Below are 25,627 nucleotides of genomic sequence, written 5' to 3' on the forward strand. Positions count from 1 at the left end.
CATATGTGGGTCTCTCCATCTATATCTGATTCTTGTGCCTTTTCTTGGTCTCTTTTTCTTTTATTTGCCTGTATTGTCCTTTTCTGATGAGTTAGGTTTTGTTTTATATTATATGTTTTATTTTATTATTATTCCTTAGAAGCCTGTTTGTTTCCTTTCTTTTTTTAGTAAGTAAATTTATTTATCTATTTTACATCCTGACCATGGTTTCCCCTCCCTCCTCTCCTACCATTCCCTTCTTCTACCTCTCCTGTCCCCCCTCCCATCCCCAATCTATTCCTCTTCCATTTATGTTCAGAAAGGGGCAGGTCTCCTTTCTGATTAAGGCATGATTAAGTTGAGGTAGGGCTAAGTACCTCCCCTTGTAGTAAGGTTGGGCAAGACAACCCAGTACAAGGAGTGGGTGTGAAATGGCATTTCAATGTTTTAATTTTCAATTTTCTGCAAAGGTCAAATGTCAAATGAGGGAGAAAGGAACATATATTGTTTATTGGACATTTTGTTTTACTCTTTTTTTAAGTTGGCCATTGGTTTAGTTGTCAGTGCTTTTTTTGGTTCACGTGTAGGAATTTCTTATATATTACAGATACTAATCCTTTGTCAGGCTGTGGCCCATCTGGTGTCTTGATTCTACTAATTGCAATTTTAAATTGATATTATTATTTGATGCCTGTCTTATTTTTTCTTAGACTATAAGCCCGTGAAAAGAGGGATGCCCCTTGTAATAGATTCAGTATTTAATGCATGCCAGGAAGTCAATAAATATTTCTGGCTGAACAAAAAATAGAAAGGCTACACATAAAATTAAAGTTATTTAGTCTAAATTGACAAACATACCTACTACCCATATAAGAACTGTAGTTGATAAGTTTTTTAAAAGGATTTCTAGGAAACTTATTTTGGCCTATTTACCAAGAAGTCTCTGTTTTATGGTAATCAAAGTGTGTCTCTTAAACCAGTGGGTTGCTCTCATCTGCAACCTCAGCATTCAGGAGGCAGAGACAAGAATTGTGAGTTTAGGGCCAGCCAGGGCTACCTGTTGTGATCCAGACCAACCTGGCCTACAGAAGGAGACCTTGTCTTCCCTCCCTGCCTGCCTGCCAAATGTCTCATATCTGTAAGATGAGAAGACCATGAAAGCTCCAAAAACTATGGGGGTTGCCATACCATAGTAATTGGGCACAGAAAGCAAATGGAAGTCAATGGCCTGATTTGTGTTTTCTTGCCTTGGAGGAGGGAATGCTAATAGAAACCACACAATGCATGTCTGGAATAATAAGGATCATTTAAAACAGAGATTTGGATGATTTTCACAACCTTTCTGGAAAAGTTATTGACATGAGGGCTTTATGGCACACTCCTGAATTCCAAGCACTTTGAGAGACTAAGAAAGAAGGATCAGATGTTTAAGTCCTCTCTTAGATACATGACAAGTTTGATGCCAGCCTGGGCTACATGAGACCTGGTCCCTCAAAAATATTACTTCACTTAGTAAGGAATTTTATCAGTTCCATCAATGATCCTGAAAAGGTCAGTTTTTAAAAATAATTCATTTTGGCTAGATATCCTGCCTATTTACCATGTTTTCTTTTTATTTATTTATTTTTTAAAAGAAAACAAACGATCTTTTTTTCATTATACATACCAATCCAAGTTCCCACTCCCTCCCATCCTCCCATTCCCTCCACATACCCTCCCACCCCACCCCCATCCAATCCTCAGAGAGGGTAAGGTACTTCGCTCTGCGGAAGGTCCAAGGCCCTCCCCACTATATTTAGGCTGAGCAAGGTATCCCTCCAAAGAGAATAGGTCCCCCAAAAGCCAGTACATGCAATAGGGATAAATCCTGGTGCCACTGCCAGTGGCCCCTCAGTCTGCTCCAGCCATGCACCTGTCAACCACACTCAGAGGAACTAATTTGGTCCTATGCTTGTTCCTTCCTAATCTGGTTGGAGTTTGTGAGTTCGCATTAGCTCAGGCAGACTGTTTCAGTGGGTGTCCCCATCATGGTCTTGATCTCTTTGCTCATATTCTCACTCCTCCCACTCTTCAACTGGACTTTGGGAGCTCAGTCCAGTGCCACGTTTTCATTATCCTTTCATCAGTTGATGGGCCTCTAAGCTGATTCCATTTCTTTTTTGTTATTAGTAGAGCACCAATAAAAATGCATGTACTAGTATATCTGTGTCAAGATATACAGTCTTTTATGCATATTCTTAGGATTGGTAGAGCTAGAACCTATGACAACCCTATTTTCAATTTTTGGAGAAGCCTCTACATTGATTTCCATGTACTGTAATCTGTTTATATGCCTACGAATACCAACAAGGGCTCAGAAAGTCAAGTACGGCATGTTTTCTTACATATACACATCCTAGTTTGTAATACTTGCATATGTGTATTTCTCTAGGAGTGAATGTGAATAGAGGCCAGAAAACTGGGACAGACACATGAAAGGGAAACAAAGAGGTGTTAAGTGGGGGATGGGGAGGGTATCAGAATACATGGGAATAAAAGTGGAAGAGGGAGTATTAGGGGTAGAATGGTACAAATGGAAACAGGAGGCATAGGGATACAGGGAGAAGAATGGAGGGGGAATCAACTAAAATGAAATAGTATCTTATTATATATAATAATTAAAAAGAAATTTTACCTTTAATCCCAGCACTTGGGAGGCAGAGGCAGGCGGATCTCTGTGAGTTCGAGAACAGCCTGGTCTACAAGAGCTAGTTCCAGGACAGGCTCCAAAGCCACAGAGAAACCTTGTCTCGAAAACCCCAAAAAAAAAAAAAAGAAATTTTAAAATAAAAATACAAACAGTAGTATCAGGGTGTGGTATTTTAATTACAGAAAAAGGTTTAGTAATGCTACAATAAGATTTGTATATATTTGATAAATGATATTATATATTTCATCCAGGGTATATAGGAAAAGATCATACTCTAAATGTCTAGATTAATGGACAAATTTATTTGTTATCAGTGAGATTGATTTACTAGTTGGGTATAGTGGTACATTTCTAATATCGATATTTGGAAGGCTAAAGCAGGAGTATGTTGAGTTCCAGGACAAGGGCTTCACAGCAAGTTCCCAGATCACACTGAGCTATATAGCAAAATATTCCTCAGGGTGCTCCCCCCCCCCGCCTCTCTCTCTCTCTCTCTCTCTCTCTCTCTCTCTCTCTCTCTCTCTCTCTCTCTCTCTCACACACACACACACACACACACACACACACACACAACACACACATAAACACACACACACACAAAGAGAGAGAGAGAGAGAGAGAGAGAGAGAGAGAGAGAGAGAGAGAAAGAGAGATGGGGAGGAGACTACCCTTGTCAACAAAGAGTTCTAGTTCTAGGGCAGCCTGAGTACCATAGGGAGACCTTGTCTTAAGCAGGATTGATCTACTTGATAATTTTACTTGGAAATTTGTTCTAGGTGTTGAACACCGAGGGACAATGTAAAAATAATCATATGAAATGAGTAAGGATAAACTTTGCTGATGGTAATAGCTCTAATAACAATACAAATAAGCCCATGTCTAAGAAGCCCCTTATATTTAATTCTTAAATGACAATAACTTAAAATGCTTTTGAGGGAAAGAGACCAAAAAATGTGGCTAAACTAAGGAATGTGCAGACCTCGTCTTCTGCATCTCTGAAAATAATCCCCCACCCCCACTCTGCTTCTAATCTCCATGAACTCTCTTTCATGCTTTCTTCTTAGCTGTTCCAATTACACAGCATTCTTGGGGATGAAACTTTTTGTCTCAAGCCTTACCATTTGCTACTTGACTGCACTGTTTTTATCTGATAGCCAGCATGTACTGTACTGCCCAATCTCCTTTAGTTGGCTTGCCAAGAACATTATGTGTTCAAGACCTTATGAACAGATGATTTCTTATTTACTGCAAAATTTTACCTTTTGATGTAAGCATCCCTAGTCCCTCTGTTTCAGTATTTTTCCTGTTCTGGAATACTCTAAACTGTGTTTGTGTGTGTTATGGTAAGCATTCCTAGTCTCCAAATCTCTAGACATCCTATTTTGATATGTTAGTGCTCTTTCTGTTCTAGGTTACTCTTTGAGATTTGTGCATGTGTGTGTGCATTCCTGTGCTGCTGAAATAATAAAATAGAACACTGTTGGAGGTAAATTTATCGAAAGCAAAATTTTCTCAGGTTTTATAACAAACCATAAGTCACAGTACTCAACAAATAGCCAACACTGGCTCTAAACAAAGAATAGGACCATAGAGTGCACATTGGCTAAACATGAGCCCTCCTTAAGGACTTAAGTTCAAGAATAGGAGAAATATGCTGTTGAGCTCTTGAAAACCAAGAAAATGCGGTCGGTCCATATATCACTTCCAGAGCCAAATGGGGCCAATAAATCTCTGTTCAATGTGTGTGACCAGGGGAGAGGGGAATAGAGATCTGCTACCCGAAGTACACGTCAGTTCTCTCTTGGGCCCACTTGACTTCATTCCTGGAGTTGCCTTTGGTGGTTGTTTCATGGTCCTGGTTTCTTTTGCACCTCTACTTTTACACGACATTCACTTTCATAGCTTTACACAATGGCCTCTTGGGACATCTTTGTAGGAGCTCCAGCCCTGCCACACATTGTCTTGCCTCGGTAGCCATCAGGAACTTTGATTTCCTTAATGTAATGATTGTTCTATCTTTTTAAGAGACAAACCACGCCCACTCCCTCCCTCATCCACTGAGGCAAGCTGATCTTCAGCTTCCAGCTCTCTCTTTTCTAACTCCCTCTCGGAGAGGCAGCTATGGTCTTTCCTCTTTCTCTCTTTCTCTCTCTCTCTCTCTGCTCTTCTCTCCTTCTTTTCCCCACCCCCCTCCATAACCACTTAATAAATATCCAACCTCACTCTGCATGGTGTGCCTATCCGTCTGTCTCTTGCCCACCCACCACTGCCACATGACTCGCCGATGGGGACCAGCCACCTTCAGAGACCTGCTGTGTGATCTCATGTACCATCCCTGCCTGGGACTGGCTGCTCTAGGAACCTGCTGCCCCCTGCCTGCTGCCACATGGGGACCTGCAGTGTTTCTGCTGCCTGCCGCTGCTGGGGATCCTGCAGCATTTTTTAATAATCCATTACACTTACTCTTAGCATCTCTCATTCAATAAAACAAGTATAACGTGGATGATGCCAGCAAGTTACACTGCTAATCTGAGATTGAGCCTGTCCAGCTAAATCTTTGTTCAATTTGCCTTTGTTTGCTGACCCTGGAGAAACACTTCCATAGGCATCTGTTTTCCAACAGGAAGTACCTTCAGCACCATCTCAGGTTTTATAACAAACCTGTTTAGGTTTCTCCCTTCAAATAAATTCCTCTTTACACAAGTAGGAATATTTAAAAAGTGAGGCCTTATTCCCAAAGTACCTTTCCTATTATCACATGATTTAATGGAACTAATCAATTTAACAATTACCTCTGCATTTCTGTTCACCTTGTCTACAATTTTAAGCCCTTCCACACCCCTTTCCTTGAAAAAACCATACATTTTTTTTCTTACCTTTCTCCACTTGCTGTTCTTGCTCACTGTTGACCTGGATAAGAGAGGTGAACAGTAATTGTGTCACAGCCTGAATGTTATCTGCTCTCAAGGTTCCCTATGCCAAACAAATTGGTTTATTACTTTTGATTTTAAGAGCTCAGGATACAGGCAGAAAACAGACACATTCTCTGCTAGAACATCAGATAAATAGCTTCTAGCTCAACTTCTGTGAGAGTCAGTCTTCCCTGAAATATTATAAACTAGGTTTACAGTATCTGTATGTCTGAACATTTTGGTTTTCCTAACTCTCACAAGAATGCATCATTAAGCTTAGCTTGATGTGTTCTAGTGATTTTATAGTTCTAAGTTTCAGAATGTTCTATATTCCTCCCATGAAGCAGTTCTAATGGCCTAAAATCTACCTGGCTGTGTTTTCAAAGCAATGTCCTATTTCTTATTAGTGATTTTCTGTATTAGTGACTTTTCTTTTTACCATAGCCAAAAGACCAGAGAAGAGTCAAATTATGGAGTAGACTTTATTTAACCTAGAGTCTGAGGGAATCTAAGTGCATCTTAGTGGAGAAGTCATGACAGGAGGCACATGGTGGAGCTGGCCTAACTGTGTCCACATTCTGTAAGCAGACTGCTCATCTCACTTTTTCAGTCCATGGGATGATTCTGCACACATTCTGGGAACGTCATCTTTTTGGTTTAGCATTTCTGGCAGCACCTTTTTAAATATACCCAAAGAAAAATTTGTAGCCACACTGTTTCTAACTCCATCAAGTGTGCTGTAAATGCCTTAACCACTGAGATATCTCCCTAGGCAAGTGCCTGATTTTTATGGTAGCCATTTAGAGTGAATGAATGATGTAATTGCACAATATAGGTATCTCAGAGTTACTATTGCTGTGATAAAACACCAAGATAAAAAACAGCTTAGGGAGAAAATGGATTTATTAGGCTTACACTTCCACATCAGCGTTCATCATTGAAAGGAGGTCAGGACGGGCACTCAAACAGGGCAAGAACCTGAAGGATGGGACTATGCAGAGGCCATGGAGGGGTGCTGTTTACTACCTTGTTCAACCTGCTTTCTTATAGAACTCAGGACCTCCAGCCCAAGGGTGGCCCCACTCACTGTGGGCTAGACCCTCATACATTAATCACTAATGAAGTAAATGCACTATTGGGTAGTCTGCCTACAGCTATAGCTTCTGGAGATATTTTCTCAATTGAGGTTACCTCCTTTCATATGACTATGGCTTCTCTCAAGATGACATAAAACTAGCTTTCACAAGATATATTGGTACATTACCACATTTCTACTACTTCCAATCCAATCCTTGCCTATCTCCCCCAAATATTCTCTGTTAATTTTTGGTATTTTCCATTCTTTTAACATATTGATTAAATTTATTCCATTTAAAAAATAGAACAATAAGATTGATGGAACCATGATTTTGACTTTGACCCCAAACACCCATCTTGACAAGTTTTTACATAACTTCAAGTAAATAAACATTATTTAGCAATAATATATTGTCATCTCTTATGGATAGACCATTTGTAATTGTGCAGATGTATATGTTTCTCCCACATTTGTTTGTTTGAATTTAAACCCCCATGTGATAATACAGAGAGGAATGGTCTTTTGGGAATTGAATAATTTAGAAGCTTTCTACCTTGTAAATGGTATTAATGCTTTTATAAAAGAGGCCCCATAATAATTTGGCTGAAAGTCATGTTTGAATTTTGAGATTAATGCTACACATAGCCTTCATCAGAAATGCTTCTTACTGTAGCAGACAGCAGTTAATGTAGAAATCCATAACCAGCTAATGTAGAGAGATTACATGATGGTAGAATGCTCAGCCCTAAATGAGACAGTTATATCACTCTTTCCCAGACTCAGAAAACGTCAAAGAAGAGGGCTGGATTGCTCGGGAGAGGGCTTAGAGCTTAAGCGAGCATGCTGCTCTTCCAGAGGATCTGGGTTCTATTCCCAACACCTGCATGGCGGCTCACAACTCTCTAACTCCAGCTCTACGGGATCTGCTGCCATCTTCTCATCTCCTTGGGCACTGTATGCACATGGTGCAAAGCCATGCATGCAGGCAAAGCCCACACAAATAAAATAAAATAAAGTAAAATACAATAAATCTTAAACAGAAGAGGGACAGAAAGAATATAAGAGCCAGAGGATGGTGAGATGGGCAGCAAAAAGAGGTCTTCTGGACATGACCTCGCCATTACACTCATTAATTCACTGAGCTGTGGTTATTTTCATAAGACCTGCATAGGATTGGACAGTCAGCACTTCATCATGGATGGATGGGGTTCCATAAGACCATTGCCCTGCTAAATTACTATTCATATTTAATGGTTGGGAGGTGTTGAGTTGTCAAAGAATAAAAAACCTTTAAAAATTAAGCAAAATCCAAACCAAAGTAAAAATTAAAAAAAGAAAAACCCAAGCAGGTTTCATAGGGGTGCTTGACTTGTCAATCTCTGTTGCTGTACCAAAAATCTCTGTTGTTGTACCAACATACAGCATTCACTTCTATTTAAGAAAGTAATGAGAAGATGCAAGCCCTCACTAGATAGTAGGCCTTTATCTTATTTTGTTTTGAGGCAGGATCTTAGTATGTAGCCCTGGTTGTCTTGGAACTTGCTATAGAGACCAGGCTATCCTTGAATTAACAGAGATCCACTTGTCTCTGCCTCCCACGTGCTGTGACTAAAAGCATATGCCAGTATGTTTGGCAAAGCCTTTTTTTGGTTTGAGACCACTTGATGTAGCCCAGGTTGCTTTAAATGTCTTCTCCTGCCTCAACCTCCTGAGTGCTGGAATTACAGTCATGTACCTGTTTTTATGAGATATTGAGAATTAAACTCGGGGCTTCCTGCATGCTAAGTAAGTACTCTACCAGCTGAGCTTGCTGGTGTTTTGATCAGAATTGTGGGAACGAGGGCTGGAGAGATGGCTCAGTGGTTAAGAGCATTGTCTGCTCTTCCGAAGGTCCTGAGTTCATTTCCCGGCAACCACATGGTGGCTCACAACCATCTGGAATGAGGTCTGGTACCCTCTTCTTGCCTGCAGACATACACACAGAATATTGTAACATAATAAATAAATAAATATTTAAAAAAAAAGAATTGTGGGAACGAAATTACAAACCTAAGGGATTCCTGCGATAGCTTCAGGTTAAGACTAAGAAATAATACCAGTGTTTCATTGCTTGCTTTTTAAAAATAGCTTTATTGAAGTACAATTAACATGTAGTAAATAAGCTGCATATGCTTATGAGTTATAATGCCATAAATTCTGACATATAAATGATTTAAATGACCACCACAACCCAGATAATGAACTTTCCCCAATCCCTTCATAATAATTCTCTCTTGAGTTCTTATCTCCAATCATTGATTTACTTTTTGTTGCTACACAAATGCCCCCACCCGAGTTTTACATAAATGCATTTGTACAGTGACCAATTTTCATCACTATTCTTTACTCATAATGATTATTTGAGATCTATTACTATTATTGTATGTACCAATAGTACATTCTTTTGTTACTATGAAATATTATGTTAAATGAATATGCCAGAGTGTTTCATACATTTATGTTTTGATTTCAGGTTTGGGAGTTATAAATAATGCTGTTGCATAAATACATGAGCAGGTCTGTGATGTATGAACACAATTTTTCTTTCTTTTGGATAAATATCTAGGAGTAGAATGAATGAATCATCTGGTAATTGTATATGTAACATTTTAAGAAATTGTAATTAAGTAATTGCACATTGAATTCTCATGAGAAGTGCACGAGTTATTCATTCATACCTTTACCAAGAGTTGATACACGATATGATCCTATGCTATTAAATATACATATTCTGATTTGTACTTCCTTAATTACTAATGGTTTTATGTATTTTATAGATGCTTGTTTATCTTATATGCTTATTTGTCATTTGTAATTTTTTTTCTGCAATATTTGACTGACATAATTTCCCTCTGATTTTACTTAAATTTTACTTTGTAGTGAATATACAAAACTACAGACTCAGGACGTATTTATGAGGGGCATGTGGTATTTCAATATGCAAAAATTGTGCAATGTTTATGTCAGGGTAAACATTATCTAGCTTCTCAAGAATCATGGGCTGGAGAGATGGCTCAGAGGTTAGGGCTGGAGAGATGGCTCAGAGGTTAAGAGCACTGACTGCTCTTCCAGAGGTCCTGAGTTCAATTCCCAGCAACCACACGGTGGCTCACAACCATCTGTAATGAGATCTGGTGCCCTTTTCTGGCATACAAGCGTACATGGAAGGAATGTTGTATATATAATAAATAAATAAATGAATCTTTAAAAAAAGAATCATTTCTTATGGTGATAATATTCTAATCCTTTCTCTTTTGTAATACACAATACATTATCATTATCTATAGTTAGTCTACTGAGCAATAGCATATCAGAATTTATTATCCTCATCTAAGTATATCATAATACTTATTGTTCAACCTCTTTGTATCTCACTCCTTATTCTCCAAGGCCTCTGATTACCAACACTGTAGTCTCATTTCCTATGAAATTGATGTTTTTATACTCCACGTGTAGATGAGATCATGTGGTACATGTCTTTCTGTGCCTGAGTTATTTAATATAATGATTTCCAACGTCATCCATGTTGCCATAGAAGCTATGGTTTCATTTTCTTCTTAATATAGCTGGATATTATTCTATTGTGTATATTGTGGGTTGTATTCATTAGGAGGAAAGCAGGGTATTAAGCATGGAACCTTGTTGTGAAACTTAGTTTAAGACTTGGAAAATGTAGCACTAGGCAAAATCTCATGGCTTCATCTCCAGCCAAGTCACTGAAGATGGAACCTGTGGAAAAGCCCCAGTGTTAGGAAGAATCATGCACACTAGTCCGTCAGACTTCCAGCAAGTGTCACTTGTTGCTGGTTGCTGTGAACCATAGCTGATGAGCAAGATTTACTGACCACCCTGTCTGTATCGCTAAGACACATTTGCACTACAGGGTAAGTCCCATGGAAATTTAGGGACTTGTGTCTTTAAAACATTTTCTAGGTAATCGGAGGTCTAAATAATGTTGAATTTTTTTTTCTTCTAAGGGGATATGGAAGTTGCATCTGCATCTGGTCCTCACTACCAGGCTATGACATCTCCTGAACTTATTTTTTAGTGTGAAAGAATCATATATGTATTTGAGATTATAAAGCGTACCCTCTTTTTTGAGTAATCCAAAAATCTTCTACTTTCAAATGTGTCCCAGAGCAAGAAAATACCTCATAATAGCTTCAGATAATCATGTAATATTCTGTGCCATTTGGTCATTGTGGCCCAGCAGATCTAGTAGCAGTGGCAGTGATGAGCAAATTAGCATTTTGTGTGTAGCATTTCGAAAGCTTCTGTAGGTGATGGATCTGATTGTATATTTTCTTAAAAAATATTTTTATTGTTCATGGAAAATACTGTAGTTTTGATTGACACTGTTTTTAAAATATTTAAATCACTTTTTATTTATTTAGTGTGTATGCATATGTGTGGGGACACTAGTGTGCTAGGGGATATAGGTCAGAGGACAATTTTTGGAAATAGATTTTCTTCCTCCGGATCAAACATAAGTGATCAGTCCAGGCACTGTTGCTCACTATCTTGACCAGGTTGACTTTGAACTCACAGTCTTGCCAGTCTCCCAAGTGCTAGAATCATAAGCATCTGTCACCACACCTAACATCTGTCTTTTTTTCACTTGTTTGCCAATGAAGAGCTTAACAATGTGTCTAGATAGCAACAGGCACATTCAGACAAATTTCTAGTTGCCTTAGTCTTTGATCTATGAGAAATTAAATTCCAAAACCACAAATTGCTTTTTTTTTATCTCATTTCAGGCTGTGTATAACAGGAGAGAAAGTGTAGTAGGAGCTGCAGGCCTCTTCCCACAGCCCAGCTCCTGGCCACCTGGCTAGCTTATACCCTAAAATAACAACACACAAACTGTATTCATTTAAACACTGCCTGGCCCATTTCTATTAATGTGTGTAGCACCCCAAGGTGCGCTTACCGGGAAGATTCTAGCTTACATCCATCCTGGGTCGGAGCTTCACTGCGTCTGCCCTGGACTGGAGCAGCAGGGCGTCTGAGCTCACTTCCTTTTCCTCCCAGCATTCTGTTCTGTTTACTCCACCCACCAATATTCTAACCTATCAGGGCCAAGCAGTTTCTTTATTAGCCAATGACCTTCCTCCATCAAGAAAGTAAATAGGATAGTGATAGATCAGACATCAGGGCAATCGGAGAAGCAAAATATCATTTGAAAAGTTTGTGATGATCCTAGCGGACTCTACATAGGTATGCCTGATTTAGCTGATGGGAAGCAGCCTCCGTGTAACTATTTTCATGTGGGGAAAGAAGAGAGTCAATCCTTGAGTCCAAGAAACTACATAAAATGTGTGCCAAAAAGTAAGTTATGTGTTAGGGAGGATGGACATGGTTAGGAGTGTGTGGAGGAGCAGGATGGTTGATCTTAGCCTTGCCGACACTAGGTCTATAGGTACAAGACCTAAAGAAAAAAGGAAAATGAGGTCAAGGTGAAGGTTTGCTTTCCAAGCCTAAGGGCAATGCTGTTTCTGTGCTTAGGTGGCAAAGTATGACAGGAAGAGAGGAAGAGGTAAGGATAATAAGCCAAATATATAAGATGAACTACCTACAACTAGAGTAACATATAAACATGAGAGTTTATTTGTGAGCCCATATGTGATATATAAAAAGCAGTTGAAAGGATTAAATTAAGTGTTAAGTAAAATGCCTTTCCTTTATTATGAAGAATATGACTTCTCAATCTGAAAGACTAGGTAGGTTTCAACTTAGAATACTTGTATATTTTCAGTTAATTAATTAATTTTAAAATTAGCCCACACTATTGGGTTGTATTATTGTGTTTTTGAGCAGAACTTTCTTTTGTTCCTCCCAACCCCTCCCTGCCCCTGCCATCTCTTGTGACCATCTACCCCAGAAGTCTCCTTACTTTATCACCACATACGGTCTATTGTTCTCCACTCCCTTCTCATCACATCGCCCCACCTCTCCTTTGGGGACCTGTTCAAGTTTCAAGGATTATATCCATGGCTCACACCTGCCTACACACACACACACACACACACACACACACACACACACACACACACATATATATATATATATATATATATATATATATATATATATATACACACACACATTAAAATCTGGGATGCAAGACTATTTTTTCTTATTTAGCTTACTAAAACCATGAGACTTTCATTAACAGGTACATATCAGGAGTGGCTGAATAGTTTAATATATTCACCTAGAAACCTGACAGCTCCAACGCTGCCCTCTGCTAAGCCCCATGCATTAGTTTTCTATTGTTGCATAACAAAATACAAAGGATCTCTCTCTTCTAGAAGTAATCAGTGAACAGCTTTCTCAGTCAGATGTGAATGGGAATGGCTGTAACCCCAGCATATGAAAGCTGGAGGCTGGAGGATGAGAAATTCAAGGCCATAATCAGCTGCACTGTGAACTTAAGACTAGCCTGGGATCCATGAGACCAAGTCCCAAGAACAAACTAACAAATTAACAGCAAAATAAAAACAAACAACTGAACAAGCAAACAAAAAACAAAATCAAAAGCAGAACTCAGCACTTAGCTACCTTAGGCCCTATTCCTTCTTCCCCATAGGCTACCAGCTTCCTGATTGGCTCCCCTCCATTTTTGTGCCTCCAACAGATGCCAAATGCCAACTTCTCCCAAAGACCTTACACCAACAACTGTCTGCTAAGCCCCATTTCTTCTTAAAATCCCTGCCTGCATTCCATGGGACCTCGAGCTGAACATGCATGTTGGGTATATCTCTCATATTTCCTAGATCATAAAAACCCACCTACCCTTACCTAGACCCCATCCCAAAGATTCACAGGCTCTTCAGGCACTGTCCACACACAGGGCAAGGCTCATTTAAGATAGCTGACCCAGTTGCACTCCTAAATCAGAGCCCCACCTAACTGAGAGCCTCTGCAAGTCCCCAACTTACTTGACCAACCCTGACAAGAGAACCAAGTTTTTGGACTCCACCCCTAAGACTCCAAGGCTACTCAGACCTCACTACACTGTCAGGACACCCAGGCTTCCTAGTAAGCATCCTGCTCCCTTAAGCTTTGCCCCCTTGGAAATTCGGCAAGTTATTCTACCCTGTAACCCATGTGCATACACTGTCCCCAAGGCAAGAGACCAGCTTCCCCCAGCTCTTTTCCTTTAGAACTCTCTCAAAGTTCCCAGTCTAACACCGTATGTGAAGACTGTGGACTGGAAGGCCACAACTTCTTATTAGAAAACACAACAAACAACATTAACTCCAGATTCCCAGGTTCCATCATAAAACACAGCCAACATGAAAAATCAAGGCTATGTGTCTCCCACAAAAATCACTCACGCCTGTAGTAAATGCCCCTAAGAAGAGCATCCCAAGAATAAACTCAAGGCATAGAGTTCCAAAGAATAAATAAATATATACAAGAGTTCAAAAAATTAAAAGTGGCACAAATGTTGGCATGAGCTTTAAAAGGGAAGAATAAATTCATGGTTGAAGTACAAATAATCCCACAAACAAATATAGATGAATAAAATTATAGGGACAATATAGAGTGCAATGTTCAGGATCTGAACATTGACTTCAATAGATGGAAATACTTACAACAGACAAAACTGAGGTTTATCTGGAAACAGTGACCTTAATAAGGCTAATAAAATCCAGTGAAAACCCTCAGCATGTAGAAAATAGAATACAAAAGCATGAAGACACGGTAGACAATTGGATTATTTGACATGTTCTTTTCGTATTTATATATCTTTATTTCTCTTATTGCTCTAGCTAGATCTTCAAGCACCATTTTAAATAGGGGTCATCCCTATCATGGTTTTGATTTTAGTGAGACAACTTCAACTTTTTCCCCATTTAAAACTGTGTTGGCCATGGGTTTGTAATATATATTCTTTATATGTTTACCTGTGTTTCCTCCAGTCCTATATTGTTTCAGCCCATCCAAGAAAATTATGAATTAAAAAATTAATATAAAGAATATATAGAAAATTTTATACGGCATAAAAGGTCATACCTATGAATTATAAATATAGAGGGATAATTTCAAGGCATAGGCATAGAACAAATCCTCGGTGAAGTCATAGCAGCAAACTCCCCAAATCTAGGGAAAGAGAAGCCTATTTACTATGGTAGGCACACACAGCATCAAACAGGACTAAAAAGGAAAGTCCTCATTTTATAGTCCTTATAGTATAATTCAAGTACAAATATATAGAACAAGGAAAGGGTATTGAGAGAAGCAAGAGAGAAGGCTCCAGTAACATATCAAGGCAGGTGCATCATAGCAGCTAATCTCTCATCAGAAACTCTAAAGACGGGAAGAGCTTAGAGCAATTCCAAAAGAGCGTACATGTCAGCCTAAACTATGTTAATTGGCAAAATTGTCCATCAAAATAGAAGGGCGAAAGAAGCTTTCCAAAAGAGAAGCAGACTAAAAGGAATTTATGAGCACTAAATCATTACTACTAAGACTACCAGAAGGGCTGTTTTGGAAGATAAGGATAGTCACATACAAGGGTCTATGGGTGGAAAATAAATAATGCCAGGGAAGCAGTTATTTAAATTAGGAATAAGTAAACAAAGACCACAAAATCACCAAAATGGCTTAGACATGTGAAGGCCCTGTGCATGCTACTAGAGTCTCAGTGAGTGCCTTTGTGCATCAGTTCCATTGTGTCTAGAAGGCCTCTATCAATAGTCAGAGTATGTTCCAGTACTGTGAACACCAGGTGAAGGCTCCAGGTAGGCAGCAGCTCAACCTCTCTGTGTTCAATGAGTTTGTAGGCAGTATCTTCAGGAAGAGGGCTTTACTATCAGTTTGTGGAGAGTGACCAATAGTTTTAGCAAAGGCCTAGGTTGTTTGGAGTTTCCATGTATTTCCTTTGGCCAACATTGCAATTAGATATAACCCATCCCCAGCACTGAAGGTTTCATTTGGTGGCAAGAGATGTCTAATTGGGGCTTTTCCTCTCCTATTTGGTGATTCCATTTAGATTTATTTCATATATGTATATATTTTAAGAAGCTTATACTGTATTAGGGTTCTATAATATCCATGAAATGCCAATTAGTTCCAGCTGTCTCTACCCTTATTGTGTCCCATATGTGAATCCTCCTACTTGGTCCTCCTGTTCCAGTCTTTCCCCATACACCTCCATCCATCCACAACTATATATTTTACTTACCCTTCCTATGGAGATCCTTTCATTTCCCCTAGTTTCTTACTCTATCACTAACCTCTGTGGTTATGTGGATTGAAGCCTGACATCCACATATAAGCTAATACATATCATAGTTGTCTTTTGAGGTCTGGATTATCTCACTCAAGATGAGTTTTTTTTTCCTGAGGATTTCATGATTTCATTCTTTAAACAGCTCAGTAATATTTCATTATTGTGTAAATGTTGCAGATTGTTTGCATCCATTTATCCACTTATGGACATCTGGCCTTTTCTAATTTCTGGCTATTATGAATAGAGTAACCATGAACATGGATGAGCAATTATCTGTGTAATAAGATGTAGAGTCCTTTGGGTATATGCCTACGGGTAGTATAGCTGGATCTTAAGGTAGATTTATTCCTAGCTTCAGAAGGAACTACCACACTGATTTCCAAACTTTCTAGACTTCAATCTAAAACTAATTAAAAGATGCTCACTTAATTCTGATCAAGAGACTAGTCAACCAAGAGGAGATTACAATTATTGCCTCATATATACAAAACTTGTGTCTGCCCAAGTTCATTAAACATGCACTAAGGGATATGAAAGACTTTATTAACCTATATATATAAGTGACTTCAGTACCCTGATTTCATCAATGGACAGGTCATTCAGACCAAAAACAAGCTGGAGAACTGAAAAGAAATGGATTGATTTCTAAATAAATCTTAACCATCAACTTAAAATCAAGAAGAGAATCAGTATTTAAAAAGCTCTACAGCAAAAGTGAGATTTAAACAGTAACAAAAGCACCCCGGCTTAAAAATAAATAAATAAATAAATAAATAAATAAATAAATAAATAAAACATCCTGGGTCCAGATGGATGTGAAGGAAAAATTTACCACACCGTTAAAGAACTGCAAGAAGTATTTCCCCCTTATTAAAAAAGATAGAAATATAAGAAACACTTCCAAACTTCTTCTATAAAACTCTAACACTAAATCCAGGTGAACACACACAAAAAGAGAACAATAGATCACTATCACTTATGAACATAGATGCAAAACTTCTCAGACAAATATAAAACAGGCCATCCACCATGATCAAGTTGTTGCTGTCCCAGTGATGCAGGTAAGATAATATAAACATTTTGGTAAATATAATAAATCATCCGAATTAACTTAAAGACCAAATTCATAGGTCTTCTCAGTAGATACATTTGATAAAAAAAATGAGCATCATATTTTGCTAAATTTCTCAGAGAAATAGGCCCAAAGAGAATTATTTAAGCATAGAAAAATTTATATATGAGAAATTCATAGCCAACATCACCCTAAATGAAAAAAAAAACTTGAGATAAGTCCATTAAAATCAGGAAAAATATAGGACTGCCTACTGTCTCCATTCCTGTTCAAAACAGTATTTTATGTTCTTGCTAAAACAGGAGAAGGCATAACATATATACAAAATAAACTTACAAAAACCTAGTAGTAGCCTTTTTATATACCAATAACAAAACCATAACCAAGAAATTAGGGACACAGTTCCATTCATAATAGTTTTAGGATGCCAACAAAATAAGCCTAATCAAAGATATGAAAACCACTACAATAAAAACTTTAAATTCACTCAGGCATTAATGCTGATTGACAAATGTGACCTTCTGAAATGTAAAAATCTCTATACAGCAAAAAATATGGTCAGTTGAATGAAGAGTAAGCCACAGAGCTGGGAAAAAAATTCTCTCCAGACATACATTTGTTAGAGGATTAATATCTAGAATAATCAAAATCAAAAAACAAAGCATCAAGAAAACAAACAATTCAGTGAAAGGGTGGGCTTTAGCTCTTAACAGAATTCTCAAAAGAATAAATTCAAAATCTTTAAAAAAAATCCTAAAAAGTGTTCAACATCTTAGATAACGGAGAAATGTATTTTTTTTTAAAAAAAAAATCTTTTTTGGCCATTTGAACTTCTTCTGTTGAGAATTCTCTGTCCAGCTCAGTGCCCCATTTTATAATTGGATTGATTAGACTTTTATGGTCTAGTTTCTTGAGTTCTTTATATATTTTGGAGATCAGACCTTTGTCTGTTGCAGGGTTGGTGAAGATCTTCTCCCAGTCAGTGGATTGCCTTTGTGTCTTAGTGACAGTGTCCTTTGCTTTACAGAAGCTTCTCAGTCTCAGGAGGTCCCATTTATTCAATGAGGCCCTTAATGTCTGTGCTGCTGGGGTTATACGTAGGAAGTGGTCTCCTGTGCCCATGTGTTGTAGAGTACTTCCCACTTTCTCTTCTATCAGGTTCAGTGTGTTCGGACTGATATTGAGGTCTTTAATTCATTTGGACTTGAGTTTTGTGCATGGCGATAGATATGGATCTATTTTCATTCTTCTACAGGTTGACATCCAGTTTTGCCAGCACAATTTGTTGAAGATGCTCTCTTTTTTCCATTGTAGACTTTTAGCTCCTTTATCAAAAATCAGGTGTTCATATGTTGGAGACAGAGACAGAGACCCAATTTGGAGCACTGGACAGAAATCTCAAGGTCCAAATCAGGAGCAGAAGGAGAGAGAGAGCACGAGCATGGAACTCAGGACCACGAGGGGTGCACCCACACCCTGAGACAATGGGGATGTTCTATCAGGAACTCACCAAGGCCAGCTGGCCTGGGTCAGAAAAAACCTGAGATAAAACCGGACTCGCTGAACATAGCGGACAATGAGAACTACTGAGAACTCAAGAACAATGGCAATGGGTTTTTGATCCTACTGCACGTACTGGCTTGGTGGGAGCCTAGGCAGTTTGGATGCTCACCCTACTAGACCTGGATGGAGGTGGGTGGTCCTTGGACTTCCCACAGGTCAGGGAACCCTGATAGCTCTATGGGCTGACAAGGGAGGGGAACTTGATTGGGGCAGGGGGAGGGAAATGTGAGGCGGTGGTGGGGAAGAGACAGAAATCTTTAATAAATAAATAAATCTTTTTTTTTTAATTTTCTAACTCTAGTTAAAAAGGCTTAGGAACTGATTGCAAATCAAATGACATCAAACGCTGGTGAGGCTGTTGTGGGAGAGCAGCCCTTATTCTCTGTTGGTGGGCATGGAAAACAATGCAGACACGATGGACATCAGTGTGGGCTCTTAGAAAGAGATTTGACATTGGACAAGCTCTTGTCTTCCCGGGCATATATCCAAAAGACTCTATATCCAGTGACAGAGATACTTAGCTATCTTTAATTGCTGCTTAATTTGCAATATCCAAGAAATGGAAACAGACTAAATAGCTCTCAACTTATGAATGGATAATGAAAATGTGGTACCTACATACAACATAATTTTATACATCTGTAAATAAAAATGGAGCTATACAATTTCCAGGGAAATGGATGAAACTGGAAAACGTGTACTGAGGAAGGCAAGCCAGGTCCAAAAGGAACAAATGTTGTATGTTGTCTCTTATATGTGGCTCCTAGCATCAGAGTTTCAGATTTGTGTGTTTAACTTGGAAATCCTGTAAAAAGCCATGAAACTAGAAAGAGGGGCCATGGGGTGGGGTGAGAAAGAGATTAAGGCAGCTGGTTGTAGAGTACAAGTTCACATGAAGGGAAAAAGAATAATGAGGAAGGTTTAAGTTTGGAGGGGATGGATAGAAGAACAGGGCACAGGTTGGCATAGCTGGGGGGATAGCTATTAGTAAGAATGCTTTAAAAGGTCCTATAGAAACCTATTTTTTAAACGCTTCCTAATATATGTATGCTAAAAGTAATTTTAATTGGAGTTGCCCTATGTAAGGGAATAATGCTGCTTTGAGAAACCATAGGGTATCAATGAAAAAGCTTAGTGTCAAGTGAGAGATAAATACTACCATTTGTGGTCATAGGCATCACAGAAACTTCTCAGTCAATTCAGCTGATTGCCATTGCTATTGGTCATCCATCAGAACATAAAGGTAAGTCCCTAATGTTGAAGACATCACACACTTTGGTCATAGGACACAAGTCGAAACAAATAAACAAAAACAAAATCCAAGGTGAAATTGACCTGGAAGCTCCCTCTCCCCTCAATTGGCTAGCTGACATAGTGCTAGAAGAGGCTATGCAGGTTTCCAAGGGAGAAAAGTTACCAGGAACCTTACCCAGCTGTGAACCTTGTGAGCTACCAGAATGACTGTTCTAGCTAGATATGTTCATTGATGCAGAAGTGCCATGAATGTTATGGTGGTAACCCGCAATTATCTAATTGGAATTAAAAACTGAATTCACAGAAGGGCTTATGTCTGGCCAAGAATCCATGGCTAGGGAGATCATAGGCCCTAGGGGTAAACTTACACTATTACTTTACTAAATGGAAGAGTATCAAATCACCTCCTAAATACTTATTTTCACACCCATAGATCAGTATACTTCTTACCCTGTATCAGGGAAGCTTCTTTTTGTAGTGGATGGAGAATACCATGGAGATTTGCAACAGGTCAAAGTTCAGAGAAGTAGTGACGGTGGAGTGGCCAGCCCTAAATGGGAGAATTATATCCCATTCTCTTCCCCAACCCAAAGCCTAGAGCATATTATGTAAGAGGGGCAGAAAGTATGTAAGAGCTAGAAATTAGGGAGAACTGCTTCAAAATAAAGTCTTCTAGACATGACAAAGTCATTGCACACGTGGACAGCAGTTGTGGTTGCTTTCATAAGACATGCACGAAATTAAGACAGTCAAAATTCCAGCAGGGATTGTGGAAGGCCTCCCAGTCCCCGACTACTAGCTGAGTAGCTACTGGCAGTTGATGACCATTAGGGGAGGAGTAGTTGTTTTCTTTAGGGTGTGGCCTGTGTTAGGTGGCCCCACAATCATGATTGTGCAGATTATATAAATAAAGGACATGGAGTTAGCAGAGGCATGTTGGGGATCCTGGAAGAAGGCAGAAGTGAAGAGTGGAGTGTAGATATAATGTAAATGCATCGTATATATTTATGAAGTTACCAAAAGATAAACTTACAAAAATACTGATTGCCTAAATGGAAGGTCTGTCCCTAAGTAATCTCAGAAGAGACCAAAAGATTTGTGGCTATACTTCCTGTAGAATGGAAAGACTGTCAATATAATTCATAGAAGATTTATAAGTTGGTCTTAAGTTGTATTAGCAGAAATTCCAACCAAACAATTAAAATCAATGGACATCTCTTCAGTGGCACTAAGATAAATTCCTACTGGGACTCTCCACTCACTTTAAGTGTGATAAAGGACATATTTTGTGTCTCTGTACCATCTGCTTGACATAAATATGTCCAATTTCTGATAATATACACTATGTAGATTACATTATCTTTAGTTTTAATGAATGTTTAGTTGCATTTATTTATGGAGTAGTAATAGTGTGATAGTTTGGCACATATATTTATATGCAATATTTCATGATGAGATCAAGGTCATTCACACTCTTATTAAACATTTGCATTTCTGTATTGAGGACCTTACAACCTTCCACCTCCAATTCTTAAAAATATAGAATATAATGTAAACTATACTTAAACTTTTTAAATTACTTTTTCAATTATTTATTTTATATGCTTTGGTGTTTTTACCTGCATGTATGTCTGTATGAAGGTGTTCCCCTGGAACAAGAGTTACAGACACTTGTTAGCTGCCATGTAGGTGCTGGGAATTGAACCCGGGTCCTCTGGAAGAACAACCAGTGTTCTTAACACATCTGAACCATCTCTCCAGTCCTGTATAGTTATACTTTTGTGCTATATAACACTATAATGAATTCATTCTGTTTATTTGTGTCTTAGTCCTGATTATCATCCCATCACTGACCACATGTTTTTAAATGTCAGCATTGGTGATCCAAAATGGAATTTTGTGTGCACTAAGTAAGCCGTTTTGGTAAGAAATGTTTATCAAGCCCCTACCAAGTGGAGAACACAATGGTAAGTGCTTTAAGAAAGATATATGACTCAAACTTTTAAAACGTCCTAATAATTTAGAAACTTGACCTTTAGAGAATGAGACAGGTAAACATGTGAATAATGCTACTTAATATTGTAGAATGAGATGGACTCCCATAGAACAACAGAAGAAATTAAGGCAAATGAATACCTTTGAAGCTTTAAATACTAGAAGAACATACTTTCCCGCTCTCAAAGATCCTGTCCTTTCTCCTCTGATTCTCTACTCTGGTCACACCCAACCTTTTTCTTTAAGGAGATTATAGTTGTTGAACCATTTTAGTTTTAATTTACTCTTTGTATTTTCATTTTCTTCAGGAAATACCGCTAACCTAAGGAAGGTGTAGTGTGTACCTACATATATACATCCTAGAGCTAACCTAAGGAATATACTATGATGCAGCTGAAGTTCACTGTGTATCCCTACCCAATTAAATAATCTCTTTCCTTAAAAATATATCTAGAAATCCTAAATAAGTATTTCTAACCGCATACAAGATTCTTTGCATGCTATATAAGTATGCATCACACATATTCACTTTACTATATGTGTATATATACTTGTAGTTATTGCTGCTTTATGTTTTTAAACTTTATATGTAATAATGTATCACAAAGTTAGGTTTTTTTTCCTTATATCTTTTTCTCCACTACACTGTCCAATATTTGCCCTTTTAGGTCGTTCTCTGTGTCTTAGACCTCTCAGAACTGTAGTATCTCCCTGTACTACCCCTCATTCAGCACCCAGTATTTATTGTTTTATTCAATTTATTTTAAAGGTCTCAAATCAGTGATATAATGCTGGTCCAATTATAGTGAACCGTTACTCTAAATCATCCGTTCTCAAACTATGCTGATACTAAGAATAAACTAAAGATCTTCAGAATTTCTGCCAGATCAATTTGAGAATTTACTATCTAGTATATCTTGAATGCAGCTAAGAAGTTGGTATTGCTCGCAAATTCCCAGGTATTGCTGCTGCTGCTGCTGCTGCTGCTGCTGCTGCTGCTGCTGCTGCTGCTGCTGCTGCTGCTGCTGCTGCTGCTGCTGTTCCAGGTGTTCAAGGGTCCAGTCTTGCTTCCAGACAAGCTGGGTCACTTTTCCGTTTCTGTGAGTAAGATTCAGACTATGCTAGACCTCAATCTGTTTTTATATAAGTGGTTTAAACTTACTAATACAATTTATAGAGAGTATAGTAAGAGGACTTAAAACATTTAAAAGTGATAGGCTAAAACAAAAAGAAATATATGTCAATTGACTTGAGTTAGTATTATTGATATAAAAAGACTCTCCCATTTATCCATTTCAAATTATTTTGATTTTTAATGTAAAGAACACTTAAACAGTGGGGAAAGTTTTCAGTGAATATATTTGGATGAAAAAATTTAGAACAGGATCACTGATGATAATTTTTCATATGTTAATAAATGTTAGATGATCTCAAATCCACAAAGAACCGATTCACTGATTCTGTCTTCATCCATAGCTTCTTTTGCCCTCAATCTGTTTGAAGAATAAGGGATAATTAACAATTATAAAACAGTAACTTGAACCACTAATTTTTATATCTTAAGAAAATAGTCTGTCACATGCTTTCCTAACCAAAGTATTGAACATATTTTCTTCTTGAAACTCAAACTCGTGTATCAGGATACTCTTGTATCATCTAATGTCTTCAATTAGTTGACCATGATAGGTTCTCTAATACCATAAAGGCCTAGTTTTCTTTTCTGGAGATATACCATGACCTTGCAAAGATACAAATAAGATTCTATTTTAAAATATTCTGTCCTCTCATAAACCATAACTTTTAAAATTTTCATGCCCTTCCACTAAAAGAAGTAGGCAAACAAAATCCAATAGTCGTGGCAGCATCCCCGAGGTAGATACTTTCATTAACTTCCTATTTCTGCTGCATCATGTTTTCCTTTAGCATGATTTCCCCCTTTTCTAAGAGCATGAATATCCTGTCCTGTTAATTATTTCTGGTCCTTTAGAAGGAATTAGAATCATCTTCATCTTGTTGAAATTTAAATATTTTAGAGCTTTATTGAAAAAGCATTTGTTTAATTTGAAATCAAATTCTCTAGTGCATCTATCTCATTGATTTCCCCAACCTCTTCATATCTGAATTTTATAGTTTTCATGTATTTTCTCATAGCAGTTCATTGTCTTGGATTATCCTACATTAGATCATTGCATTTTTAAAACCTTTATCCAAAAAAGCTATATATATATATATATATATATATATATATATATATATATATATATATATATATTTACTTGTTGTTTGCTACTGGTCTCTTCCTTCCTCCAAGGCTTCTTCATAAACATTCCTTAACCAGCAACAGTCAGCTACTGCAGGACTGTACACTGAATTTGTAATCTTATCTAAAAGATTAGTAGAAAGCAGCAAATCACTCCCCCCAAACTCCCCAATAGCAGGGTATTGATAGAATTGGGTTTCCACTTTTACACTAGGTTTTCAGAGTATGGCCTGCAAGTGAGCTACCAATGCCAACAGATGCTGAATGGTAAACAAATTTGCTGAAGCATAGTGGCCTTGGTCCCTTTGTTGCAAAGATCAGCAGCGGATAGAATACAGAAGTGCTAGTCATGAACTCACTGTACTAGAACATGTTCTCACAGTTCTCTGAGTTGTGTGATGTACCATGGGATCCCTTTGGGGATGTTATAAAAGACAGGCATCCTAGAGGTAGCTCCTGCTATTTGGCACTCACCATCCCAATTCTATGTTTCCTTTGCCAGGTTCTTGTCTTCTTGGAGAGTCCTTCCCTTTCCTAAATCTGTGGGTTCCCAAGGACTGAACTTTACTCATCTTGCCTTGGGTGGAGCAGAATGTGGTCATTAAGAGCATGTATACACACTTTAGTGGCATGGTTTATTTAAGAGAAACACTATTCTCTATAGGGACCAACCCCCCCTTAGGTGAACTCACAGGCATGCAGGATAATTTTCTCCCCCTGATGATTCTCATCATGATCTTCTTCATTTTCCTCTTCCCCTTCGTATTCGTAGTCATCATCCTCATCGTCATCTTCATCGTCCTCATCTTCATCCTCCTCCTCCTCCTCTTCCTCCTCCTCATCTTCGTTATTGTAGTCCTGGTTGTCTCCAGCTTCTTCCTGAAGCTCCTGGTCATCACTCTCCTGGTCACTGTTCCAGATATACCAGTCGTCTTCAACGTCAGGCCACACCTCCTCTGCATTAGACCAGATATCCCTGATACGAGGCCAGACATCTTCCACACGAGGCCAGATCTCCTCAACATTAGGCCAGATCTCTTCTTGCCCACAATCTTCCTCAGTAATGGCTCTCACGACTGCCTGTGAAACTAGAAATGCTGCGGTTCCATCGATGTCATCAACAGCCTCTTCCATCGGCAGCACATGCAAGACAATTTGGCTGGTGTTGTGCTCCATCCCACCACCTTCTTGCTCTTGGTCAGGTAATCCAGGTTCCTGCTCAACAATAGCAGACATTGCACAAAATACCTGCCAGTCAAGATCTTACTGAAACTTCCAGCTTTGAAGGCGTTGGTTGGGTTGGTCAGGGTGACTACCGCGAAGTAGAGGGAGGCTGTTGGCTGCAAGTACCTGCTTGGAGGCAGTGAGAACAGTTGGGCAGGTTTTCTGCTAGTAAGCTGATGGAATTGGTTCCTGAGGAGTACCTATAAAGGAAGGTTTAGATAGCACCAGGAGGAGCAGCCTCGTGAGGCCGGCACCAAGGTGGTTGAGGATCAGGTATAAGGGGGCGGAGCCTTGAGGAGTAACAATGGTCCCTCTCATATG

General features: G+C 38.6%; 1 protein-coding gene across 1 annotated transcript; it reads right to left on the minus strand.

The window, feature by feature from the left end:
• Nucleotides 1-24,760: 24,760 nt before the first annotated feature.
• LOC121436663 (glutamic acid-rich protein-like) lies at nucleotides 24,761-25,318 on the minus strand. The gene has a single exon (XM_041636670.1). The coding sequence runs from the start codon at nucleotides 25,316-25,318 to the stop codon at nucleotides 24,761-24,763; it is 558 nt and encodes a 185-aa protein (XP_041492604.1).
• Between the last annotated feature and the right edge of the window lie 309 nt (nucleotides 25,319-25,627).

This window comes from Microtus oregoni, unplaced genomic scaffold (genome assembly GCF_018167655.1).
Source record: "Microtus oregoni isolate MIOR12 unplaced genomic scaffold, Mior012 000050F_001, whole genome shotgun sequence".
NCBI classification, from domain to species: domain Eukaryota; kingdom Metazoa; phylum Chordata; class Mammalia; order Rodentia; family Cricetidae; genus Microtus; species Microtus oregoni.

Coding starts and splice junctions, on each gene's coding strand:
- LOC121436663 (XM_041636670.1), bottom strand. CDS start 25,318: ATGTCTGCTATTGTTGAGCAGGAACCTGGATTACCTGACCAAGAGCAA.